Genomic DNA, 25,499 nt, shown 5'->3' with positions numbered 1-25,499 from the left:
GTTACAACTTGTTTGGTGTTGTTGGAATACCATTCAGATGAAGCTCAATGAAAACAAGTGCACTGCTTCTGTCTCTGATAAACAAACTGGTTGAACATATTGTAGCTGTAGCAGGCTGATTTATTGATATGAGAACAGGTCATTGATGGCATCTGTTTACGATGTTCTGGTTCACTGTTGAAACATACTGAGAATACTCTTTTTATTCTATGTATCGTATTTTTTTTCCCCAGAAGTTTTGTGCAAAGGTGAAAGCACTTTAAAAGTTTTAAATAAGAATGTGTACAAATCTAACCCGCTGAAAAGAAGGCATCAGACAAACTGAATGTATTTGAACTATTTGGAGCATCAACAAAGTCCCACATAAGTACTGAAAAGGACAGGGTGTTGTAAACTAATGTGGATTTTTCATCCATACAGAGCGTGATGATGACATACCGGCGGAGAAGTTTCTCAGGACTTTTTGTATACTTTAAAAAACTGGGTCATCACTGAAATATACTGTAAGCACTGAGAATTAAAACTGACCGCAGCAGCTTCTGCAACGGATCAGCTCGCTCCCGCCTGCGGGGAAGGAATGTGTCATAGTGAAAAGAAAGATTTTTGGGTGGAGTTTCTATTGAAGGTCTGGAGGGTTTTATTCTAAATGGAAAATGGCAAAGGGACCGGTACGTAGACCATGCCAGTGTGAATGACGTGTGAAGACTTGCTATGCAAAGAACCTGCACACATCGTAGAAAATAGATGTATATTTTAAACTTCCATTAGCTGATTCTTTATTCGTTTTTTCTCTTATCTTGATCATTGACGTTGATAGCCTGGCAACACATCTGTGTCTCAGCATTTAGTGAGTTGATTTAATCTAAAAGCCGAGTTTCAGCCTCTTAATTTAGCTGCATTAGCAAAGAGCATCAGTATAAATCCAATAAATGGAGTGAGGTGTTGGGGAAAAGTACAAATCTATCTTTCAATTAACTTTATTATGTTAATGGATTTTCATACATTTTAATTGGTTTCAAAGTCTTTTTATTTATTTCAGCTCAGCGAGTGTTTAAAAGATGATTTGATGAGCATCTCTTTTCATAAACAGATGAACACGAGCTCTGATGATTTCAGATGTTGTGCTTCATATTTCATCCTCGTAACTAAGAAGTGATGTGACAGATAACGCTTGAAAATAAAGGAACAACATGGCCTTCGATGGTCGACGGCGATCACAGGCTTGTTATCGTCTTTACGCTTTGATTTGATGCACTTTGGGAACGCTCAGGTTGCTTTTAAATTATTTCCTTGTTTCACTTAAAAGCAGCTCCCAGAGGAGACGAGACGACGAGCACACTTTCAGGAACAGCAGAACCCATCATCGACTGTCATTAAAATTCACTCCACAATAATGTCTAAAGTACACCTCATGTCCTCTTTCTGCTGCTCGAGGAAATCTAATGTGTTAATTACCCTTAATTAGACCAATAAAATTGTTGTGGTTTCGCGGCCTGCAGGTAAACACTACATGCTGGTTTCCATTAGAAGCTTTGTTCAGACTTTTAAAAGCAGGAAACTCCTCACATTAACTCTGCTGGCTGTAGTGAAATAAATCTATTTAATCCCTTAACTCAAGTAATTGACTGAGGTTCAGTTTAGTAGTTTTGCTACCTGTGCTACTTTCTACTTCTACACAACTACATTGAACGTTTTTTTTAACCTTTTGGGCCTGCAGCGGGACAGATTCACTCGGCTTGGTGTCGTGTTGGTGGCTCATTCTGCATAATATCTCTCTCTTAGCACCACGTGATTGGCTGTTTAAACATGTCAACAGTGTGCTTCCGGAAGTAAAAATCCCGTTAATTTTCTCCATAGAAGATTTGATTGTTAGCCATGATGTCAAAACCAGCCAAGGTAGACGTTCCACGAGCTACCTGAGAGTGAAACAGCTGGATATGCAAAGAACTACACTACAATTACAGAGTGTCACAGCATGGTCTCTGATTGGTTGAGTTTGCTGTTACCATGGCAATGTTTCCCTCCCCTCTGCGCTGAATTAGTACAGATAGTTTGAATAGCTAGCTGGTTAGTTAGCAGTGCTAATGCTGACAGCCCTGCATAGAAAACATCTTTATTGTGATGGGAGCTGCAGCTCAGGGTGTGTTTGACATTTATAGGTGTAGCCTATTTTGCATATTCAAAGATCTTTGCATACATAATGAAGCCAAAGGGGAAAAGTGACATCATAGCGATGTTAAGTCATAATGCCATTTCATGCATTCAACAGAAATGACTTTTAGTATAAACAGAAATGACTTCTTGGAGGGGGTTTGATCAGTGACAGAAGAGGAACTTTTAATAAAAGTTTGAGCTGAAAGAAGCTGAAGTGAATAAAAGTAACATTTCAGAAAAAAAAGCGAGACGCAGACGTGTTCTCGGAGAAAGATGAGTCTGGACTTGAGTGCTGTTGTTCAAACAAAGTGATGATGGTGCTCTTTGGTGGGGAACAAAAAAAGTTATAAAACAGAAGGCTGTTCTGTCTCAATGTGTGGGCTGTTGTTCCTCAGCTTGTTTTTTTAACTTGCTTTGTCCAAGTTTTTTAGCATTTTGTCATGAAAAAGAAAAACGTCTGAATAGAGGCTTTCCAAAACAGTCTCTGGATTCTTTTGTCCTCGTTGTTCTTTCTGCTCACATTAATCATCCCTCAGCCCCCCCCTACAGATCGATCTGGTGACCCTTTGAAGGGGTCCAACACATCCTGAGGAACCACAGGAGCAATCTTACATTTTAAAATGCAGAGCTGCAGTAAATACTTGGAAGTAACTGGCTGATTGGCTGAATGTGCAGTGATGTCATAGTTATCTTTCCATGCAAAGGTTGTAACTTTCACTGGTTTCTAGCAACACGTTGAAGCATTTCTTGATCATTTATGATAACAGGATACTTACAACGCTTGGGATTCGGTTGAAGCTAAAACCAGTTCATGTTTCTTTTTTTTCTCTGGTGATCTCGACACAAAAATGATTCTCATTTGGTTGAGAAAAACATTAGAGGCAGGGTTGGTGATTTCCTCCAGATCCTTTTTATTATTTTAGTTAAAATTGTCTTTAGGTCCTGACAGAAATTAATAACTCATGTTCTCTGAAAAAAGGAACGAAGAAAGTCCGTCATCTGTATCAGTTTGTAAAACTGTAAAACCTTTGACCAGTGTCTGCTACGAGGTACCAATCTGATGAACCAATCACACGCCTCCCTGTCTCCCTGCTCGCTCTTTACCCCGTCACCGATGACGGAGTTTATACTGTGAGTTTGTCGTTGGTTGTTGTGAGTAGTAAAATAGTTTTTTTTAACATGTTTTATGATAAAGTTTAGAGTTTACTCACCGCTGAATGAGACATGAGACGACGTAGTTTCTACACAACGGCGCTCGTGCATGTAAGTGAGGGGGGCGTGGCTTTTGAGGGAGCACAGAGGGGAGGGGGGGCGGGTGCAGACGGAGCACTGAGGGAATGCTCCTTTCAAAATGACGCTAGTTTTTTTGAAAATGACCAACCCTGCCTTTAAGCAGATAAACTTAAAATAATCGTAAGCCAAAGCTCCACATATATTGTCTTTAAAGAAAGTTTCCCCTACACCAGATCCAACAGAATGTGTAACCCTGCAGTGCATCAGATAAACAGTCTGATAATGTAACAGTAAGACAACAACAGTTTTATACACAATGCCAACACTGTAGACCTAAAACCATGTTTATCTTGAACTATGATCTCTATCTGAAGAAGGGTTTTGGATTAGTTTGACTCGACTAAAGGATCGGACTTCTCCTCGTAGCAGTGCTGACCACATCACCATATATTTTATGTCCACCCCATCAGAAAAACAAATCCAAAGCTATTTGTCTTGTTCACCGACATGAACATCGGCTTTGTTAGCCGGTGAAAAGTGCAGCGTTTGCCTCCGCTCCTTTTTTAGTGTTTGCTCATGAGGAGGGGACACTTATGTGCCGTCAACTCAGCAAATCGAATCACATGACACCCACATCCTCTCAGAGCCGTGGGCGAGGAGTGTGATGATGATGCAGCAGCCGAGTGGAGTTACTCTGTAAACCTTAGTTTGTTGTCCGTGAGCACGCAGGTAAGAGGAGCTTCAGGTTATTTTATATGCAGCTTTAAGAGCTCTTGTGGTTGATGTAGTCAGATCTCAGAGAGCAGGCTTCGGGCTGGATGTGGTTTCTGCTTTTGTGTTATTTTATTACATGGAGGGAGATGTGGTGGAAATCAAATCTCAAGCTCTGGTATCAGAAAGTTAATAAAAAGGTATCAGACAATTTCTACCTGTTGTCACTCCCCTCATGGGCTTTACTGTGTTTCTGTGATTGTTGCAGCCTCAAGTCTCTGATTTCATGGCAGCTTTTTGAAAAGATTGAATGTTTTGAGTGTGACACTTTGGCTGTGAGCAACTGAAACAAACTCTCCAATGGGAGCCATCTATTGGCTGAGAGAACTGCTTGTCTTCTGACATCACCTGTGCTCACGTTGCGTGTCAGACTTTCCCAAAAAAATTAAATGAAATTCAAGAAATGCACTTGAGCCTTGTGATAAAAATTGCAGCTGTTTGCTTCATGGCAAAAACAGAGGTCTCTTTTTCAGATTAAAGACACACTGAACCTTACACTCTGACGTGTTTACAACGTCTGCTTGCTACCATCACGAGGTAAAGTTCATGGAAATCCGTTCTTCTTTGTGACTGCAGACGGTGTTGTTTTTTATTCTGGGCTAATTGATTACATTATTGAACAAAGTGGCAACTCACAGTGTTGAAAAATGAAGTCAATGCATTAGTGCAAAAACAACTGCAGTTCCTCAAATGTCCACTTGAGGCTGGCTGTAAAAACCAAGGAAACCCCTTTTTAGAGCGCATTTTCAAATACCAGTTTTGATAGCAGAAATGAACATGTCACACAGCCTGGTTCAAAATAAGGTTTCAGTCTCAATAGCTACTTTTTTTTGTAAAAACTTGATTATATTTAGGCTTAGAGTTATGCCTATATTTGCATATTTATGGGAGTGAGCTTTAAGTCCGCCTCATCTCCACCTCTGTCTGTTTCTAGATTGATATTAAGTAATGCAGAGTCTACATATATATTCTGTTGACTTTCTGGCTGCAGCACAGAAGAGGAGGATGTTTAAGTTTCTCAGTTTCTCCAAAAAAGAAAAAAAGAAAACGTTGGATCCAGTGGAGGATATTTCCATATTTAGAAAGCACAATAAACATGCACACATTCCTTCCCTGCTCCTCCCACCCTCCTTGTTTTTCCTCTCATCATCCTCTTCTCTATCCTCTCCTCATTTTTCTCCCTACCTCCCTCGTCGTATCTCCTCCTCCTCATCAGCTCAGGGGTCTTGTTCTGTGTGTGTGTGTGTGTGTGTGTGTGTGTGTGTGTGTGTGTGTGTGTGTGTGTGTGTGTGTGTGTGTGTGTGTGTGTGTGTGTGTGTGTGTGTGTGTGTGTGTGTGTGTGTGTGTGTGTGTGTGTGTGTGTGTGTGTGTGTGTGTGTGTGTGTGTGTGTGTGTGTGTGTGTGTGTGTGTGTGTGTGTGTGTGTGTGTGTGTGTGTGTGTGTGTGTGTGTGTGTGTGTGTGTGTGTGTGTGTGTGTGTGTGTGTGTGTGTGTGTGTGTGTGTGTGTGTGTGTGTGTGTGTGTGTGTGTGTGTGTGTGTGTGTGTGTGAGTGAAAAGAGAGAGAGAGGGCATAAACAACAGAGCAAACAAACCACCTGCGTCCTGCTGAGGTCTCGTGTTGTTAAATGTGTGGACAGAAATAGAGGCGGGCAACCTCGCAGTAGAATTAGTACAGATAGAAGGGACAGAGGGAGCCAGCACAGCACTTACTCACAGAACAAACTGTGTTACAGATGAACAGGAACCTTTAGTGACACCTGAGGACTAATGGTCGAAGGGAAAACCACCAGTTAGTGATGAACGGATCAGTCCTTAGACGGCACTTGAATCTCCAATTAATATGACAACAACAACACTGGCTTTTAGTTTTCTTTAAATTCTAATCTCAATTATTTTGAGAAGTAGACCATGACTCAACACTTTGAAGGTGTTAAGTCTGGCATAGCCGAATGTCGATATTGCATTTTTCACAATTTTGGATTTTTCATATCAAACCACAGGATGATGAATTTAGACCACACTTGTATGATGATTAAAAAAACAGCTTTTAAGATGCAGAAAAAACTTTTCTATTCTATTTGGACCGTTAACATGACTTCTGTCTTTAAGTGCTTGAACCTTGTTTTAAAGAAGTTCCTTATAGGGGCGCCGGTAGCCTATAGGTTAGTGCGTGCGCCCCATGTACGGAGGCTGTGGTCCTCCAAGCAGGCGGCCCTCTCTCTCTCTCTGATTTCTGACTGTGTCCACTGTCCTGAGTTTATAATCAGAGAAGAGGAGCCTCTGCTGTAAAATCTGGCTTTTTTTTAAAATGGGTGTGTATGTGACTTCCTGTCCTCTTGGAGCCAGCCTCATGTGGACACTCGAAGAACTGCAGGATTTTGCACCTCCGCATTAGCTTCATTTTTCAACACCAGAGGTTGCCACTTGAATAAAACAAGTAGTCCAGCAAAACAAGACACTAAAAGACAAAACAGTGGACTTCTTTTTTTTTTTTTTTTTTTTGTTTTCCATTCTCAGAAAACCGATCAGGCAGATAAGCCCTTAATTGTCGTTTAGCGTTATTCTATCCTCATTTCTACTGAATTAAATGTAAACTCTTCTAACCGTTCTATATTGTGAGAGAGCTGGTATGTGTTATAAGTTTTATCTAAGATCCTGACTCTACAGACGTGTTTCTGACATCTGAGAGCGACGAGCTAAATGAAGATTCAAGAATCTGGTTACTTGGACAGTTTCTAATCACGGTCTCATTTTGGAGTCCAGTGGAAGCACCTGCTCCTGACTCAGCTGTGAATCACGGCTGGTTGATGAGACGCAGTCACACCCGTCCTGTTACACACACACACACACACACACACACACACTGAGCCAAACACAAACCCGGGGATTCCCTGCAGCCCGAGGCAGGGCTTGCTGTTACAGTACACTCAGTGTCTTGTGTCTCTGTGTCTGGACGCTCGTCTCTTCAGCCTTTATTGATCAGTTTTTGTTCCACAGGGATTCTCCCTCTCTCTCTCACTCTCTCTCTCTCTCTCTCTCTCTCTCTCTCTCTCTCTCTCTCTCTCTCTCTCTCTCTCTCTCACACACACACACATAGAGGACACGTTGTCGTAAATCCAACACCTCTGGAAGTGTAACCTTTACTTAGCTCTGAACGTGTCTATCTGATCCTGTTTCATGCTCTGTTTGTGTTGTGTGAAGTCACAGCGGTATTATCATGCTCGGGGTCGTGACCTGGTATTGAACGATCGGCTCAACTGTTGCTAAGTGAGCTGTGCTAACAAAAGTAGTTTGACATAGTCTTCAGTATGTCCCTAGGGCGTTGCTTATAAACCTCTCCCGCCCTCTGGCCTCGTCTTTCTTCTCCTAATATTCTTTCTGCTCTACACAGAAGTCTCTTACCTCACATGAATACTGTCTGCATGTGTCCTCTAGGTCTCCTTATTCACACACCAGACGTATCATTTAAATATACATTTACACATCACAGCTAAATGAAGCCATGCAGGACTGAACTATTCAATCAAATATTGACATCAGAGTATTTGAAATCAGTTTTTTCCAGTTAAAAAAACAATTACTTTATGGGTTTTTTTTTTAGTCCTATATACAGAACTCCTGGACTCTGCAGCCACTTTGATTGTGATCGAGTCAGCTATAAAATTGTGGGAGTAATTATTTAAATTACTAATTTTTATTTCGCTGAATGCAACATTTCATCCAGCTGGTGAGCATTTAAAGGACACATATTCTCCTCCTCTTTAAAAAGTTTAAATACGTTTCAGAGCTCCTCAAAACATGTGTGTGAAGTTTCTTGTTCTAAATCCACTCTGATCCTGTATTTGATCATGTCTCTAAACCCCTCTATTTCAGCCCTGCTCAGAACAGGCTGTTTCTGTGTCTGTACCTTTAAATATGTAAATGAGCTGCGTCTGACCACGCCCCCTCTCTGGAAGGGCTCGGGTGTACTCGGTGCTTTCTCGCTCCATGTCCTATTGTTTACGGTGAGAAGGCAGACTCAGAGGGCAGAACAAACACCTAGCTGTGGGAGTGTCACCCACCTGGGGGAGGGGCTACTGCCCTTTGTGATGTCATGAAGGGAAAATCTCCAAACAGCCTGTTTGAGCACACATATTCTGAAAAGTGGAGCAGGAAAAAGACAGAGAGGATGGACTTGACTCATCATTGGGGGGTTTGAAGACAGACTAGAGACACATGTTAGTGTTAGAGAAACATGGTAAATACAATAACTGTGAGAGATACGTCTAGCAATAATAAATTATCAGCCATTACCTCAATTTGCTGTGTTGGGTTTTCCCCACTCATCCAGATCTTTTGACTTTTATTACGATCTCCTGCAGCTCGTGGTGATTCAGAGGATAAGTGGTGAACCAGTGTTTGACAGCAGCTCACCTGCAGCATTGAACCTGGAGATCAAGTCAAGTAGACCCCTCTGTACCGGGACATTTGACCTCACATGTATCCTTAACCATTTGACATTGATTTTCTGTGACCTGAGGGCTCGGGGTGCTTTAGTACCACACTGAATCCTTGACCTTCTTAATCCCCTGTGAGCCAGTTATCCTGTGGATGAGCAGCGAGTCGATTCTTCCTCCGGCTGAAAACAAAGAAAGATCTAAGCTGTTTAGTAGAGCCATAAACATGGTGGAAACCACTTTCCTGTTCTTTATAAAAAAACACATTTCTGTTAGCATCAGTATCCATCTTCATCATCTTTTGTTGTTGTTATATAATCTGCTCATTAAATGGATTTTTCATTAGTTAATGTTGATGACAGACTATATAAAGCGATAGTTGTAATAGAAGAAGAAAGATGATATAATTTATGAACCCGGAGGGGAAAGTGGAACTTGCTACATACAAACATACAGGCCTGAATACACACACACACACACACACACACACACACACACACATATGCACTAACAGGATCATACTGACATGCACTAATGGTGAGTTGTCAGAGCGAGTGGGCTGCACTCAGGGAGTGAGCTGGCATCTTTTCAGTACCACTTTCTTCATTTTGCACTTCTTGAACTGGTGACCCCCCTCAGTACCCAGAGTCCCTACTGTCTTCTGCTGCCCCTGAACGCCACGGTAGGATTGGAACCCAGAGCCTTCTGAGAGACATGAGTCACTAAATCCCCTTTCAGATTGCAATTTCTGCAGCTGTCGTTACGCCTTTGTACATTCATACTGATCCCACAACACGGTTTAAAGTGTAAAACTACGTCAACAACTCGTGGTACCAAAGTGAGGCCAATACACACCAGGAACGTGTCTGACTTTGTGCCGAGGATGGGGACACAGCTCCCACTTTGGGACCCCATAATTCCACAGTACCCGCCACATGATCCCCCCCCCCCAGGGACACGGTCCTGTCAGTATCTTATCGAAGATTTAAAAATATGGAATTATAAAAACCCTTGGCGCTACATATTCTGTGTTTCAATCGTCCCCTTGAGGAAGAAATCTTTCCTTCATACCTACATTAGATAGACAGAAACTGACATACATGCATATAACCACACATATGGCAGCCTTCACATCTTTTTTTATATAAAAAAACGTCTTAATCTGAAAAAGAGTTAAGAAGAGATGAAACTCGTCTTAAGATCTTTGAGTTGTTATCTTCTTATTTAAGCAAAAGCGATTTGTTTTCAGCCTCTTTCAGGTGTGGATTTTAAGTTTTTATTTAGTTTTAATGCATGAAAAATTAAATTCTTCTGAGTTTAGGCAAATGGGAAAGAAGTCATTTTTTTTTTTTTTTTCCTTTTTTCCGCTCTGACATTTAACTACCTTGCAACATATGGATTTATTGACCAAGCAATCCATGGATTAACCCGTAACCAGACGGAAGTAAAACCTTAATTGAGGCCCCACTTAACATGGCAGCAGTCACCTTGAGAGAGTGGCTGTCATCTCCTTAATGGCTGATAACAGTTTCTGGAGGGAAGCCGTACACGTATATGTGTTTCTGATCTCTCACGAGAGACGAACGCTCGGCATCGATCATCTGAAGTGAAGAGCTGCACCTCTGAACACCTCCTGAGATAATCTGTCCAAGCCTGATCGATTTTTTGATTTGGCGGCAGCTTTCTGAAGAAGAAGAAGAAGAAGCCTTTTACCCGGATCTTTTGTTTTATTCATTAGTTCACTCAGGACTTTTCCACAGCAGCTGATGCTAATGGACCCGGTCAGGCTTCTTATCTCCTCTTCCCTTGGCTGATTCATGATGCCTTCAGGCGCAGGGGGGGCTCAGTGTGCTCATTTTGGATGGCAATTATGCGAGAGTGGCGGTGATCATTTGGCGGTATCTCTGTCCGGTGAAAGAGAGCAAGAAAATTGCGTTGAGTATCAAGTGTTATCAGTGATAATGCTGCATGTCTGACAGAGGATAGAGACTGCTTCTGTTACTCGATAGCAACTCGAAACCTGCCAGAGAGATGGAGAGTGGTGGGGAAAATCAAGCTTGACTTGCAGAGATTTGTGACTCCCGAGCTGGAAAAGTTCCTGCAGAGTTTGTAGGAATAGCAGCACAAAGCTAAGTGTTTAGAAAGTTGCAATTTTGACTTCACCAGGGGAAATAACGCCTTTAACACCGAGCCTAGGGGTCCCATAAGAAGAGGAAGGATATGGGGCAAATATACACACCAGAATTGAATGGACTTGGGCTTTTTATTTATTTATGAGAGGAAGACAAACAATGCTAATCCGGACGAGGAAATACAGCTCCCTCGTGTTTGAAGTGGGCTCGTTGTCAGGCGAGCAGCTGCTGACATCATGTGAACAGACAGAGCCCAGACCACAGCCGGCGGGGGCTGGGAAGACGGCGAGCGAGAGGGCAAAGAGCTGAGATACTCAGTGTGATGATGCCTTCACTGTCTAACACGTCGATGGCACTGCAGACGGGACGGGGTTTTGGGATTTGGAACCAGTTTGTGTCTTGATTGTGTGACACTCAGGAGATGAAGCAGCTTTGTTGACTTTGGTAAGATGGACGGCTCCTTCTTCTGTTTGCTTTTTGATTTGTTTGTCTTGTGAAGCTCAGTTTGACCCCGAGAGCTGAGACGGCAGAGAGTTTTTTTTAGAACCATTTTGAACTGCAACTGAAACAAAAAAAAAAAGAGGGAGATTTTCTAGAACTCAAGCTATACTTCGGCTGGTTTGATTCTTCAAGAGGCAGAAAATACATTTTCAACTTTTTGCACACGTCGTACCTCGAGCCGGATAAACAAACACGCTTTGGTTACAGCTTTCAAATGTGAGGATTTGATGCTTTTCTACATCCATCATCCATTTTATTTACTCCATTTTCCCACCATAAGTCTTCTCGAGATAACAACGCTGCTCTCCTGTGATGAGGAGTTAGATTTGAGTTGTTTCATCAAGATCTCGTCTTGTTTTTCTCGGGGGTAACAAAGCTGATGATTTAATTTATCTCATTATACTCCAGATAACAAAGCTGGTTTTCTCGTGATAAGTGGGATAGAAAAGAAAAAGAAAAGGCTGCTCACTGTGATAGGTCAGAGCATGACATGCCATGCTGCCATTACCCACACTTATGAGGTAAGTTTTAAGGTTTTTCTTTCTGCTTTGGCACCTCTGAGGATACAAGATAAATTGGTCTCTCGAGAAAAAAAACAACCAGAATTTAGAAGTTATCACGGGACGATGGAGTTTTCTCGGTCTTATGTCACCGAGTGTTTTATGACTTTGGTCAAGACTTATGAAGACCAAACGAGTATTTTAGGACTCTAGTTGGAGTAGTATCAGGATAACTTATTATGTTTTTGACAAACCAAAATGTGTAAAGTACCTGCTTAAGCTCAAGTCATGGCTGAAAAAGTCTTGTTTTGTGCATCCAACAGTCTAATAACTGAAGGTACTTAGTTAATATCATATCATGACAAGCAAAAGCTTTAAATTAGAGATGGGACCGATCTGATCTTATAACGGTATCGGGTCAGATATCGACATAATATACATTTTGGATATCGGACTGATGGAGCCGATCAAGAAAGATGATTGGTCACTGTAAACATTCTCCGCTCACAGAGTCTCACTTTGAAGACGTTCAGACTGAACTGTAAGAAGTGCCCCAAAATCGTCTCCATGACAATGTGCAGACGAGATGGAACAGCTCCTTTTTGTGGAATAAAAAAAAATCCAATTATTACTCTTCAGTTTGAAAGATTTAATTTGAAAAACCTGACAGGTGTTGCTGCTTCCTGTTTGTAGAACACATTTCAGTTTCATTTCATTTTATGTATTTATATATTTCTTTGCCCCTTCAATAAGAAATTCAATAAGAAATGCAATGCCGGGTTTACGACAGCTTTCTGTAGCCTTACACGTGATCCTAACAACAACAATAACACCATTAATTATGATTAAAAAATATTGGTATCAGTATCAGAAAAATGAATGGGTTCATCTCTACTTTAAAGGCTTTATATGTGATTTTTTGATCCAGTAGATGTCGCCCTTGAGCACCAGCATGAAACCAAAACAACTCGCGCTGCATTGTTGTGTTAGCATGCTAATGCTAGCGATCTTTATTGTGCTCGTATCTTCACACTGCATGTAAATTTACCTGAAATGAGCGTGATCTAGAAACACAGTTAAGCAGTGAGTACAGTATGTTATTCTTCTTTTCTCTAGTCCCTCAATTAAACAACTTTTATTCGTGAGGGGAGGAGTCAGCCGGCCGTCCTGGCGATGTAAACAAACTGAAGATAGGACTCTGAAAACTCTGAAAACATCACAGACAGTGGGACTCGGGTGTTACACCCATTGTAGACAGTCATGACTCACAGAGTTATTTTTCAGAGACTTTTCATTTAAGTGTGGAAAATCGCAGATTAAGCCTTTAAATCTACAAATCTGAAAAGCTAAAACTGTCAAAATGTTTGGTAATTTTCCTTTGAAAAGAGCTAAAATGATAATTCAACGATCAAACTATCCCATTTAAATGTTGTTTATCGACTAATCAGCTGAGCTGTTGTTGCAGATCTAAAGGGCTTATCATTGTCTTTACATTTAAAGACCTGAAGATGAATCCAGAAAACAAAAGAGAGAAATCAGTAATGAAATAATCCTGAGTTTCTTACTTTCTGTCTTCTAAATCACGTTGAACCTAACAGCAGAAAAGCAGAAGTATTCTGGGTTGAAAAGTTCAGTTGCCACGTGAGTCAGGTGAAACTCGCTCTCCTGAAAGCTTTTCCGCCCTTATCAATAAAACGCTGCAGGATTAGTTGACAGACCGGGATTCTTCGGCGTAGACGTGTCCCTAATGGAAGGGCGAAGTCAGCAAAGAAAGCCCGCTCTTTGTGTGCGTTATTGCAGATAATGTGAGTTTATTACACGCAGATCGGGCTTAAAAGGCTCCGGTGGGAATGCAGCGAGCCTGCCTCTCTAATGGGCTGATTTAAGTGTCTGCGCTGACTCATATTCCCTCCCAGTGATCCCACGGGCTTATGTTTCTAATATCTGTGTGCTGAAACGTCTCGTGTTACACATGTGGTCACCGTTCATGTCCACACCTGTCATAAAGGGAAACCTCGCTCTGACTGAGCTGTTTTGTTTTTCCTTTCGTAATGAGGTTACGCTGCTTCTTTGTGTCGCATAGAACAACGCCGCGTCTTGCTCCCGGGCATAGGAGAGGATTTACCAGAATTTAAATCAGGACGTGTTCCTGAAATAACTTTGCAGAGCGAATCCCTTCATCGGAAACGACGCACACACACATAATGTAGAGCAGGAAAAGAGAGAGAGAGAGAGAGAGAGAGAGAGAGAGAGAGAGAGAGAGAGAGAGAGAGAGAGAGAGAGAGAGAGAGGCCAAACTGAGTTCAGCTCAGTGTTCCCCTCCCAGCATCCAGTTGTCATTGTCTGAAGTGAAAATGCACACCTGTGACATTTGTCCTACGGCTGCAGCTGTGTCAAGTTTCCCTCCACACACACACACACACACACACACACACACACACACACACACACACACACACACACACACACACACATCCTGGCCTTTCATATAAAGCCGGTCTTTTTGTTAAACTAGGACACACTTTCATAGAGCTGTCAGGGATCGTTTCAGGAATGTGCTCACGAGACGCTGCAAGGTTATTGTGAGAAAGCTGTGGATGATGCAGGGCTGTCGTCACATCTGTGGGAAAGGTCAAAATGATCACGCCCACAGTTTGTCCACAGGAGGATGTTTACCGGCTGTTTTATCCTGTGGCTTTTGTCACTTCGTTATCTGTATTATTCGACTTTATTTTTTACAGCTTAGTCTTGGATTAATTTATGAAGCTAAAAAGATAAAAGGGGGGTAGGACTGGATAAGTTATTTAACTTCATCCTTACACCATTTTCGAACATGGACTGGTTAAGGAAAAATAATCGAGCCACTACAGAAAGTATGCTTTGATTGCTGTTTGCTTTGTTTGTAATGTATATTTTTATTTTATTTTTAAAACATGTTCGAAATGAAAAAAAATTAAAAAAAAGAACTATGGGTAAAAAAAAAACCCAAACCTGCCTACTTTTAGTGTAGCTGGTGTTTCCCTCTCCACAGGGCAGGACGTCTGCGTTTAATAAGAGGATAACAGTCCTTTTATATTCAAACACTTCTTTCTTAGGGTTTGCTTTGTGGCCTGAGAGTAAAATCTCATTTTTGTACATCACACCTGATTTACCTTTTTCATCCGATTCAGTGCAGCTTTCATGCAAATGTTTGAGGCTGCCATTGAATTTACTTTGCAAAACACTTTTCTCACTCGGTGTTGTGTGTCTGTTTGGCTTGCTGGAGTTATTTGGGCGCATTGCTTCGTCTTAGACAAACTTTTTAACACTGGTTTTCCTCAAGGTCGAACGCTGCAACACAAAAGTTTGAAGTGATTTCAAGAAGCCTATTGGGAAGATAAACTCCTCATTTTATTGCTTTTAGCACATTTCCCCCATTGAAGCAGCAAACTCTGTAGTGTTTAAAAATGAAGCCTGCGCAGAATGCAAAAAAAAGAAAATGCAGTTCCTCAAGTGTCCACATGAGGCGGGCTCCAAAAGCCAAAGGAATCCTCATTAGGTCCTGTTATCCTAATTCTTACAGAATAAATAAACTTGTTAACAGCCTGATTCAAAAAGTAGTTTTCCACATCTTCACTGTGATTAGAAGGAAAATGTCCTTCTCTGTGTTACAGTCTGCTGCACTCAAGATTTTTCATTGATCTGTATGGTCTCGCCCTGCCTTGGTCTTGGTCTTGTCTCGGCCTCGGAGCACACTGGTCTCGGGTATGTCTCGGTCTCGGTTAGTGTGGTCTTGACTCCAACACTAGGACATGTACATTAAACATTAAACAGTCAGTATTAAACTATTTTTTATTGACAAGCCTGCTTAGCACAAGTGCAGTGACGAGGAGTGAGAAGGATCCACACATTTACATTCACTCCCTCTTCCTGATGAGATCATCTCTGTGTTTTTTTCTGGAGACCTGGAGAACGCTGAGTAAAATAAAACGCCTTGATGAATGTCCACTCGGGGCTGCTGTGGTTTTTAGCTAATTTTCATAAAATGTTTTTGCACCGACTAAGAAAATTAATTGGAGAAGAATCAATAGAGCCGTATAATGGTTCATTCTAATCCAGGAAGAAGAAGTGCATGATTCCTCTTTTATGCCACTCTGTAAACAAGAGAAGAGCACTTAGTTCAGTCACGCTGAAGGTCATCAGCATCTTTTACAGACCATCAGCCGTCAGGTCAGGTTTACATGCTCATTTACATGAAACAAATCACAGCAGGTGAACAACAACACCGTCCCCGCCCTGCTGCAGTCGGCGCTCCATAAATATATGTTCCATCGTCTCGCTGAGCTCTGTGGACTTCAGGGTTGGAGTGATTTATTATTTTTTTTTAAAGCAGCGCCGTTTAAAGTGCTCGTACCACAGCTGAGACCTGAGCTGAGAGGAGAGTAAACACGAGCTGAAGAACATCATCACCACCAGCAGCACCAGCAGCCCTCCATGGAAACCTGTTAATGATCTCATGGTAGGATTTGATCCACATGCGCAGGCAGGAAGACTAATTAAACAAACAAACGGCAATTAGATGGAGCTCCCTAATCCACATAGCAACAGAGTCACTGGAGGAGAGAAAGGCAAACACAACAGACACACACACACACACACACACACACACACACACACACACACACACACACACACACACACACACACACACACACACAGCTGGCTGAGTTTGAACAGCAAATCTTCTAATTAAATATTTCACTCTGTAGAAAATGTTTCAAATGTAATGTTTTCTATTTGAGGTCTAATTCGACTGAGTGCATTGTTGACGTATAGGAGCTCTAATTTAAAGGCAGAATGTGCAAACTGTTACACATAAATACAGCAGAAAGTCTATCCTCTAAATGTCTCTCTGAGTCACGACTGTCTACAAAGAGTGTGACGCCCTGCCCTGCTGTCTGTGATGTTGTCTTAGCTATATTTAGATCATGTTTACACGGCTCCTCCCTTTGGACTAGAGAAAAGAAGAAGAACATACTCGCTGCTGATTTGAATGTCACATAAGTGTTTTTAGATCATAGTCATTCCTGTACATGCAATGTGAAGCTATGAGCTAACCAAAGAGCGCTAACATTAGCATGCTAACGCAACAACGCAGCTCGAGCAAAGGACAATTTTGTCCGCCGCTTAGCGCTTAATTATGGAGCGTTCCAATTTGATAACTTCTTTGTGCAAACGCGAGCGGAGAGGGGTTGGAGGTGTGTCGCTGTAGGAGAGCGGAGGATTCAGAATAGAGGAGGTGTGGCCAAACAGCAGTTTGTTTTGGTTTAGTGCTGGTGCTCAAGGGCGACATCTGCTGGATCAAAAAGTTGTACATTCTTCCTTTAGAGTCTTTATATGTGATTTTTCACACTTAAATGTAGAAATCAAGTATATCCTCTGAAAATAACTCTGTGAGTAATGACTGTCTACAATGGGTGTAACACCCGACTCCCACTGTCTGTGATGTTTTCAGAGTTTTCAGAGTCCTATCTTCAGTTTGTTTACATCGCCCGGACGGCCGGCTGACTCCTCCCCTCGTGTATAAAAGTTGTTTAATTGAGGGACTAGAGAAAAGAAGAATAACATACTGTACTCACTGCTTAACTGTGTTTCTAGATCACGCTCATTTCAGGTAAATTTACATGCAGTGTGAAGATACGAGCATAATAAAGATCGCTAGCATTAGCATGCTAACACAACAATGCAGCCTGAGTTGTTTTGGTTTAGTGCTGGTGCTCAAGGGCGACATCTGCCGGATCAAAAAGTTGTACAATCTTCCTTAAAGGGAACTGGAAACAGCAAATGTTTGTGACATTTTTACATGACCGATATCCAAAACAGTTCCATGATTATGAAAATAGTTGGTGATTCCTTTTTTATTTCTGTAGATGAATGAATGCAGAAACACTTTGCCACTTGAACTGATTTATGAGAGACTGCTGGACTTTGATTTATTTATTTAACTTCAGATAATCAAATCCCTGAGGTCGTCTGTTGTTTGGACCTCGTACCAGAACTGAAGGTGTCATTATGAACCGGTGAGACCCCGGGGCCTCCCGCTGTGCGTCGTCTCACTAATGAGCGTACATCCTGGTTATCTGGATGCCAATCAGTGGATCACGCCGCCACGAATACAGAGCGTGCTCCTGTGTTTTGTAAAGACACTCGGGGAAATGCCAGGCGTCCAGAACTCACTGACATTTCCTTAAGTACAGCTCGTACCTACAGGGGCTTAAAGTTTGACCTTCAATGCAGAAATCTCTTTCCTAGCAGCGCCGCCTACGTCTGCGTGTCTTGTGACCTCTCGGGGAAGGAGCACGCTGTTTCCTTTTTGGCACGGAGCATGCATACTGAATATGAGAGAGAGGAAACAATGGTGGGACTTTTTCTTTATTGAATGTTGCTTAAAGAATGTGAGTGAGAGAGTTTGGGAACACACAGGCCGGGGGTCAGCGGGTCATAGCTGTGGTTTTTGCGAGCTCGTTTTTTTTTTTATTCGTCTCTCATTCTTCCTCTCCTCCTCCTTTATGTTTCTTGAAGCTTCACGGCTTTAGCTGCTCAGCTGCTGTCAGGGCTGAAGTGGTCAGCTTTGTTAGAGGGTATTTCTGCTCCTGTAGAAGTCTGCTACAGGGATGTCCAAATGTTTAACACAGTTTTTTAAATCGATAAAATCTCCTTTATTAAAGACAGATGGTGCCGGAATGTGAGGAAGCTTTAAAAAAAACGACATATCGTCATATCTTTTTGCCATGAGAGGATGAGATGGAACGCTGTCTTAACTGCATAAAAATGTTGTCAAGGATTTTTTTTCATTTAGACAGACTGCAGGAGTTTTTCTGCATTTGTTGGTCATGAATCAGATTTATTAACCAGGTGTGCTTACACACACACAAGGAATTTAACTTCTGTGAACTGTGCTCTCTTATGTACAGGTACAACATTAAATATAATAAACATAATAAGAAAAAGACTAATATTTACATAAATATGAAATAGTGCAAAAGATGCTGAAGTAACATGATAATAAGAAAAATGCAGTTATGTGACAGACGGGTCAATTACAGTATTTACATAAATAAGTGCGTGTATTGATCATTTAAGTTAAATAATATACATATATATGTATATTCACAGTGATGATTGGTTTAGAGAACAACAAGAAATGAATGACTGAGTATTGTGTGCTATGCTGTGATGCTGAGTCCTATTGTAGCTGCTGTGGTATCAATATCGTTTGATTTTTTCAAGTAAGTTCTGGATCCTAATATGTATCATTCTGCTGCATCGTCTTGTCGTCATAATGGAACAAAAATGTTTTTTAGACGTGACTGTAACTTCTTAACAGAGCCCCTTCTCTGTTCTCTTCGTTGATCCAATAAGGACAAAAGATTTGATTTAATAATTCAGATATTCAGTCATATGAGAAAAGAAATAAACAAAGTGCACAAGTACGTTGGCAGGGGAAATGTACATGTGCCATTTAAACTGTGCAGGAGTTATGATGAGAATAATGATGTATGAAATGAACTATGTTTGGATTGCCCAATAAACACAAAGCTGCAAAAAAAAAAAAAATTAAACTGCAGGAGTTTGCTGCAATATTCGCTTATTAAAAACAAGAAATTACCCAAAATATCGGCTGCCTAGGACTTCTATTTGTGTTACTGTGGTATTGAATAAGGTATGAAAGTTTTTCCTCGACTTGTATCATGACAGCCGTAGTGTGCTGCACAGCAGAGGTCTAGAAGTGTGAATCTGCAGAGGAACAACTGTGACGAAACTTCCAGCCTGAATCAGCGTCTTTAAGTTTACTTCTTCTTTTTTCTCTGCGTCGACTTCCTCCTTCTTCTTTCTTATCTTTCCATTTCGTCGTTTTTCTGGGACAGTCTTCTTTCCGTCCTCTTCCCCGCTGAGGATTTACCAGCTGTATAGTGTTTTTAGAGGTTGGCACGATTCATGACCTAGTTAAATCTGGACTGGGAACAGGAAGCAGAAGAGGGATGAATGGCTAACAGCAGAGCTCTGCTTACTTTCTTTCTTTCTTTCTTTCTTTTTTTTGATCTGGACTCTTGCTTGTGCTCTCAGGCTTCTTTCTCTCCTGCTTTCCATATTGATCAGTGCTCCTTTCAATCACCCCTGCCTCCTTTTTTCCCCTCCTCATCCCTTGCTGTGTAAGTACCTCCAGCTCTGATAAATGATTTCAGTAGAAGAGTATGACTGTGCAAGTTGGAGCCCTGAGAGATTTGGAGCAGCTTTTTTGTTTTTCCTGATTTATTTAGGACAGCCAATTAACACAGATGTCGACGATGTCATTAATGGCTGTGCAGAAATAGGGGAAGCGGTTATTAACACTTTCACCCTTTCTTTTATTATAATTTCTCATTTCTTCTGAAAGCTTCTCTGGATGTGGAAGTGTTTCTGAAATGCCTCCATTTGTGCCCACTCTATCACTTCTCCGTATCTGCTCTTTGATATCTCAGTGTTTGGTGTTTTTTTTGGTCTCCAGCCAGTTGATCTGTGCATCACGTTGATCCTGCAGGAAGTAGAAATTCACAGGACATGGTGGTAAATCCTCCCACGTGTCCTGCAGACCCATTGAGGGGAGACAGCAGGGTGATTTATCTGCTTGTTGAACACCTCCGCAGCAGCAGCAGCAGTCTGACACTCCCCTCCTCCTCCTCCTCTTCCTCCTGGCAGGTGTAATGAGAGCGCTGGTCATGGACAGATGATGGACGTGGAGACGTCGTACTCGGACTTCATCAACTGTGATCGCACCGGCCGCAGGAACGCAGTGCCCGACATCGGTGGCGAGGGAGAGGGAGAGGGAGGGGCCAGCACCAGTGAGCTCACCAAAGACCTGGCAGAGATGGACCTGAAGGCCGCAGGTGAGTGAATCACACCTGAATGCATGCGTCATACAGCGAGAGAGCAGATGACGCATGGAAGTTTAAATCTGCGAACATATCAGAAACTTTTAGACGGCCCCCTTTTTTGAGGTGAATGATCAGAGCAAATTATTGTTTTCCAATCATCACTAATCCCTGTGGTGATATGGTATTTACAGAGGCACTGAAGCCTCTGCAGAAGCATGAAAAAGTAAAGATTCAGATCACTAGCATCACTCTGAAGTTGTCACTGACGTTGTGTTGCATTGCCAATGACGCAAAAGACTCTCTGAAATCTGATTTAAGCAGCCAGAGCGTGCAGACTGAGAATTATCTGGAGGAACCCTGATTGGAATCAGATTTTAAACCCGAAGCCTTGATCTATCTGGGTATGCCAAACAAACATATTTGGTCTGATTTGGTTTGTATAAAGGACGCAGCAAATTCTTAAGTTGAGAGTTTAAAAAGTGTTTTACCAAGAAGCTCCAATCAGACAAACTCAGGGTCTGATACCGAGTTTGAAAGGTTGATGATGGTTCACAGGAAAAGATAAAAGGGACCAGTTAAACCACTTTAACCCTCAAAGCCAGTAGAGGTTTATAGATGGACTCATGTTTAAGAGTTTAAAAATCAGCCAACCTCCCCTCAGGCTAACACACAACTGGTATCCACGTCTCCATGGTAACAATCATGAAAGCTGCTAACCAGTTGCTGCAAAGGACAAAAATAAAAAGGGAAACATGGCTCTTAATTTGTGCCTTGTTAACAATTCTATGTAGTGAGCCTTAAAGTCCATGCAATGAAGAATGCCTTTTAGCCAAATGAAGCCAATGCAGATGTGCAAAAATCCTGCAGTTTGCCAAGGGTCCACTTGAGGCTGGTGCCACATACACACATTTTAAAATGCACCATCAATAAATCAAAACCTTTAGTCCTAAAGAGTTAAGATAACTCAGCTTACAATCAACAGCATGAAGCATGGTCAGTGTGTCATGACATCCCTTTCTTCTTAATGTTGAATTTAAATTCTTCTGCATGTGAAAAAGATGCTGCTTCATGGAGAATTTAAGAAATGGAGTCTTTTGAGGATGGACATCATCAGCCGTTTGTTTCCTCCAGATAAACTCTCCTGATCCTCCCTGATGAGTAAGCAGGAATATTAAACTCTGCCACATGAGGACCAACAGCAGCTCAGCTGCACTGCATGTCTGCAGATTATTTTTCTGAGCTTTTACTCTTCAGGACAGAGAGAGAGAGAGAGAGAGAGAGAGAGAGAGAGAGAACCGGGAGTCGAAGCAAAGACCAGTGTGTCATGGACTGTAAAAGATCTTTAAAATAAGAGAAAGAAAACTCATCCTGCCCAGCACAGTCGAGGACCAGAGAGAGAGAGTTTGTCTGGGACGGAGATATTATAAACGATGATTTGAGTTTCAGGACTAAGATAAGAGAAAGCACCATCCAGATACAAACAGGTGTATGCCAGCTTGTGTTCTCAGCCAGATTTATTGTTGTGTTTAATGAATGAGCACAATAACTGCCCATCCTTTCTCCCCCTGCTCTCGGCAGAGCTTCAGGTAGTCAGGAGGAACATGTCTGATTACGACGCAGACGTTGCACTCTCACCATTGTGTATTACATTGCTGACTTCCTATTTGTGTTTCCCATGACATGATAACCACTACGACTTCTATAAATCAAAGTACTAACGCTGCTGTGGTGCATTTTGGAAATAATCTCATCTCATGTCTGACAAGTTGCTGCTACAGGAAGTCGTAGTTCCTTCCTCAGGATCCTCATTATATCGTCTTGAGAGCAGATTTATTGCCCACTTTTTTTTTAGGGATGTCAAACCTCTTTGAGCTTGATATTAAAAACAATCTTCTTTTCTGTTTTCCTCACAGGAGGAGACCCGGGGGCCTCCCCAGCTCCAGAGGCCGAGGGCTCCACCAGCCAAGACGCCCAGGGAGGCGGAGGCCCTTCTTAAACTTAAGGCTGCAGAGGGAGGGGGGGGAATGGGGGGGGGGGGTAGCTGAGGAGAAGACAGGAAGAGAGAGAGGAGGCAGGTGAAGAGGTGGAGAAAAGTGTGAATATTGTAGGTCCTGACTGGACATGAGGACACCTTCCCTCACTGCCGGTTTGTTTGGAGCTTCAGCCGCCCAAATGTCGCCTTTTCATCGGATCAGATTGTAACAAAGGGGAGCTGAACGGAGCAGAAATGAGACGCTTCACACACTCTGTTTGTCATTTATATATCCCTGACCAGACAAGAAAGCACAGAAACTTTGGATTTAACGTCTGTGGGGATGGACTGAGCTGAACAGAATCCATTTATAACACTCGAAAAACATTGTTCCAGCCTAATATGGAGCTGTGTCATTGTGTAGGAAAGGGCGTATTCATAATCAACTGTTTGTCGTTTTTATTTCTATGTATGTGTGTGCGTGTGTGTTTGTGACCTTGTTCAATTTCATCGCTGAGTCTTTTCTTTTTTTTTTGAAGTAAAAAAAAACAAACACCATAGACGCCATTATACTGTCGTGTACGGACTTCATATTTATTGCTAAATGTTCAGTGATAACTTTGTGATAGCAACTTTCTTTGTGTAATAAAATACTTATGAATTACTGTCACCTTTTTGTGTCTTTTTGACGCTTGCGAGCTTTTATCAGTGCAGGCAGGTTTTCAGCGGGTTTGAGGAGGCGAGTCCCAGCCAACCAGGATTAATGAGTCCAGCGCAGAGTGCTTCCAGAGCCGTAAATATTATTGAACGCAGCTTTTGTGTACATTATCGTTGCAAGCACAGGAAGCTGCTGTTTATATTTCCACCTAGCGAGGCCCCAGCGCTCACACATTGATCCCTTTTTATAAAGACACAGAGGATGACAGGGCAGATTATCTGTGAAGCTGTGATTTCAGCTATTTATGAACGTGTCTTTTTTTCTAGTATTTACTAGAAAAGGTAATGAAAATAGAGAATGACAGACATGTTTTATCATCGCCTCCATTATAGCTGTAAGTTGTTTTTCATGAATGTGCTATAAATGGTTGTGCCTTTAACTTAGTCAAATGAAATCTAAATTAATACACATAAGAACTGAGTGATATGCAAAACTTAATTTGTCCATTTAGATGACAGCAGTATGCCACCTAGTGTTCAAAGGTAAGATTACACTTAATGTATGAAGCTGTTCCTGATTTATGTTGTCTCGTATTTCAATATATTTTAAGTCAACCATTTTTCCATGTTAGGTAGTGACTTCTTATTCCTGCACGGCTTTCTGTTCACTCAATGTTTTTAAGGACGGCTCAGTGTTTAAGCTGTGACAGTAATGAACAAATACTCTCCTCTTCCCTTTTCTTACAGGCTGACGAAGTGGGCGAGTAGTTACAATTCACTTAGCAGACGTTTTTATCCAAAATGACATACATCAGAGAGTAAGCACAACACTAATCCATTCATACACCGCCACAGAAGTAGCGGGAGCAATGCGGGGTTAAGTGTCTTGCCCAAGGACACATCGAACCCTCAACCTTCTGGGTGACAGGCGACGACTCTACCAACTGAGCCACAGTCAAGTAATTACATCCTAAACGTTTCCCTGTGTCTCTTCATGACATCAGGATGTAAACACAAAGTGAAGATAGTATCCAGAGCTTTTCATTAAACCAAATACACTTCTTTTACCATAATCACTTAGCGGCCATTTTCCTTCAATGTTATGCTCACGGTGGTGACGCTCTAACATTTCTAACGATTCAAAATTAATCAGATACATTTGGGAATATCTTATTTATTAAATTCCACTGTGTTAAAGTGTATCTGCAACTGAGGAACCAATAAAAAAAAGTTACAAACTGGAAATAGATTTGAAAATAAAACAAGTCTTTTTGATAAGCTATTAGCTATAGACAACGGCTAACATTAGCATCCAGCCACTTGCTAGCTAATATAAAGCTATCAGTTAGCCTGGAAGTGGCTGAATACTCGTAAAATATAATATATCAACTTTATCAATAAAATAGTTAAGCTTTCTAGCTACTATAATGCCAGTAAGGACTTAAATGTTTTGGGAAGTTTACTTCTTAGCCAGAATTCTGGTATCAGGATGTTTTTCTTAAAGTCCCTGTAAAGTAAAATCAGCAATACGTCTCCAAGCGCGCTAAATATGTTGCAAGAAGATAGCTTTAAACATGTGAAAAGACTGAGAACTATGTTTGATTGATTTCTGATTTTTGACCGTTATTACGGTTTTCTCCAGTTTCAGTTCTAGGTTTTAATGGGTGGAGCTAAGTCGGGTCCTATCTACGTAGATCGGCCCTTCATCTCAACGTTCCTGTTAAGCATATTACTGAATGTAAGTGCAAAGCCACGTTAAATAGCCCACCCAGTGACGTCATTATTAGAGCATGCGTGCCTGCGTGCACCGTTAAGAGGTAATGTGAGCATGCGCAGAATAAATGATAGCGGACGTGTTTTTCTTCTGTTGATATTAGCCACTAGATGGTATTAGCTAACCACTTTGGATGACTGTAAGGACGCGATAGACTGCTGCAGAAATGTCTAACGTAACAGTTCCATGCTAAAGTGTATCTTTCCTGGATGCCAGAATTTGAAGAACATCTCGGTCTGTTTGTTATTTATTGTCTATTGTTTATTATTTAGATTTAGATTGTCTAACGAAATGTTTGTAGGAATTAACTGCTTTGCTAATGTTCTGTAAGCTAGGTTTGCTTCTCAGATAATAAAACGATTGTAGAAATGTATTTTTTAGCTAACGTGATGATGACTACAAATTTAAGTAATGCATACAGTTTGGCATAATGGATTTTTTTCTTAGCTAGCTTGATGTTTGCTAGATTTAGCTT

At 41.5% G+C, this 25,499-nt stretch overlaps 1 protein-coding gene across 8 annotated transcripts in view; it reads left to right on the top strand.

The window, feature by feature from the left end:
• pkig (protein kinase (cAMP-dependent, catalytic) inhibitor gamma) overlaps positions 1-22,659 on the top strand; it is a 28,481-nt gene extending 5,822 nt beyond the window's left edge. For 2 of the 8 annotated variants that reach the window (XM_061058127.1, XM_061058126.1), the window contains exons 2-3: positions 20,446-20,633; positions 22,535-22,653. In XM_061058127.1, the coding sequence (XP_060914110.1) occupies positions 20,474-20,633; positions 22,535-22,617 (243 nt within the window). In that variant the 5' untranslated portion in view covers positions 20,446-20,473 and the 3' untranslated portion in view covers positions 22,618-22,653. The other 6 variants (XM_061058132.1, XM_061058131.1, XM_061058128.1 and 3 more) reach the window with 6 other exon arrangements.
• Positions 22,660-25,499: the final 2,840 nt, after the last annotated feature.

This window comes from Labrus mixtus, chromosome 15, assembly GCF_963584025.1.
Source record: "Labrus mixtus chromosome 15, fLabMix1.1, whole genome shotgun sequence".
NCBI classification, from domain to species: domain Eukaryota; kingdom Metazoa; phylum Chordata; class Actinopteri; order Labriformes; family Labridae; genus Labrus; species Labrus mixtus.
The sequence above is the reverse complement of the archived record's forward strand: the minus strand, read 5'-3'. Positions and strand labels throughout refer to the sequence as shown.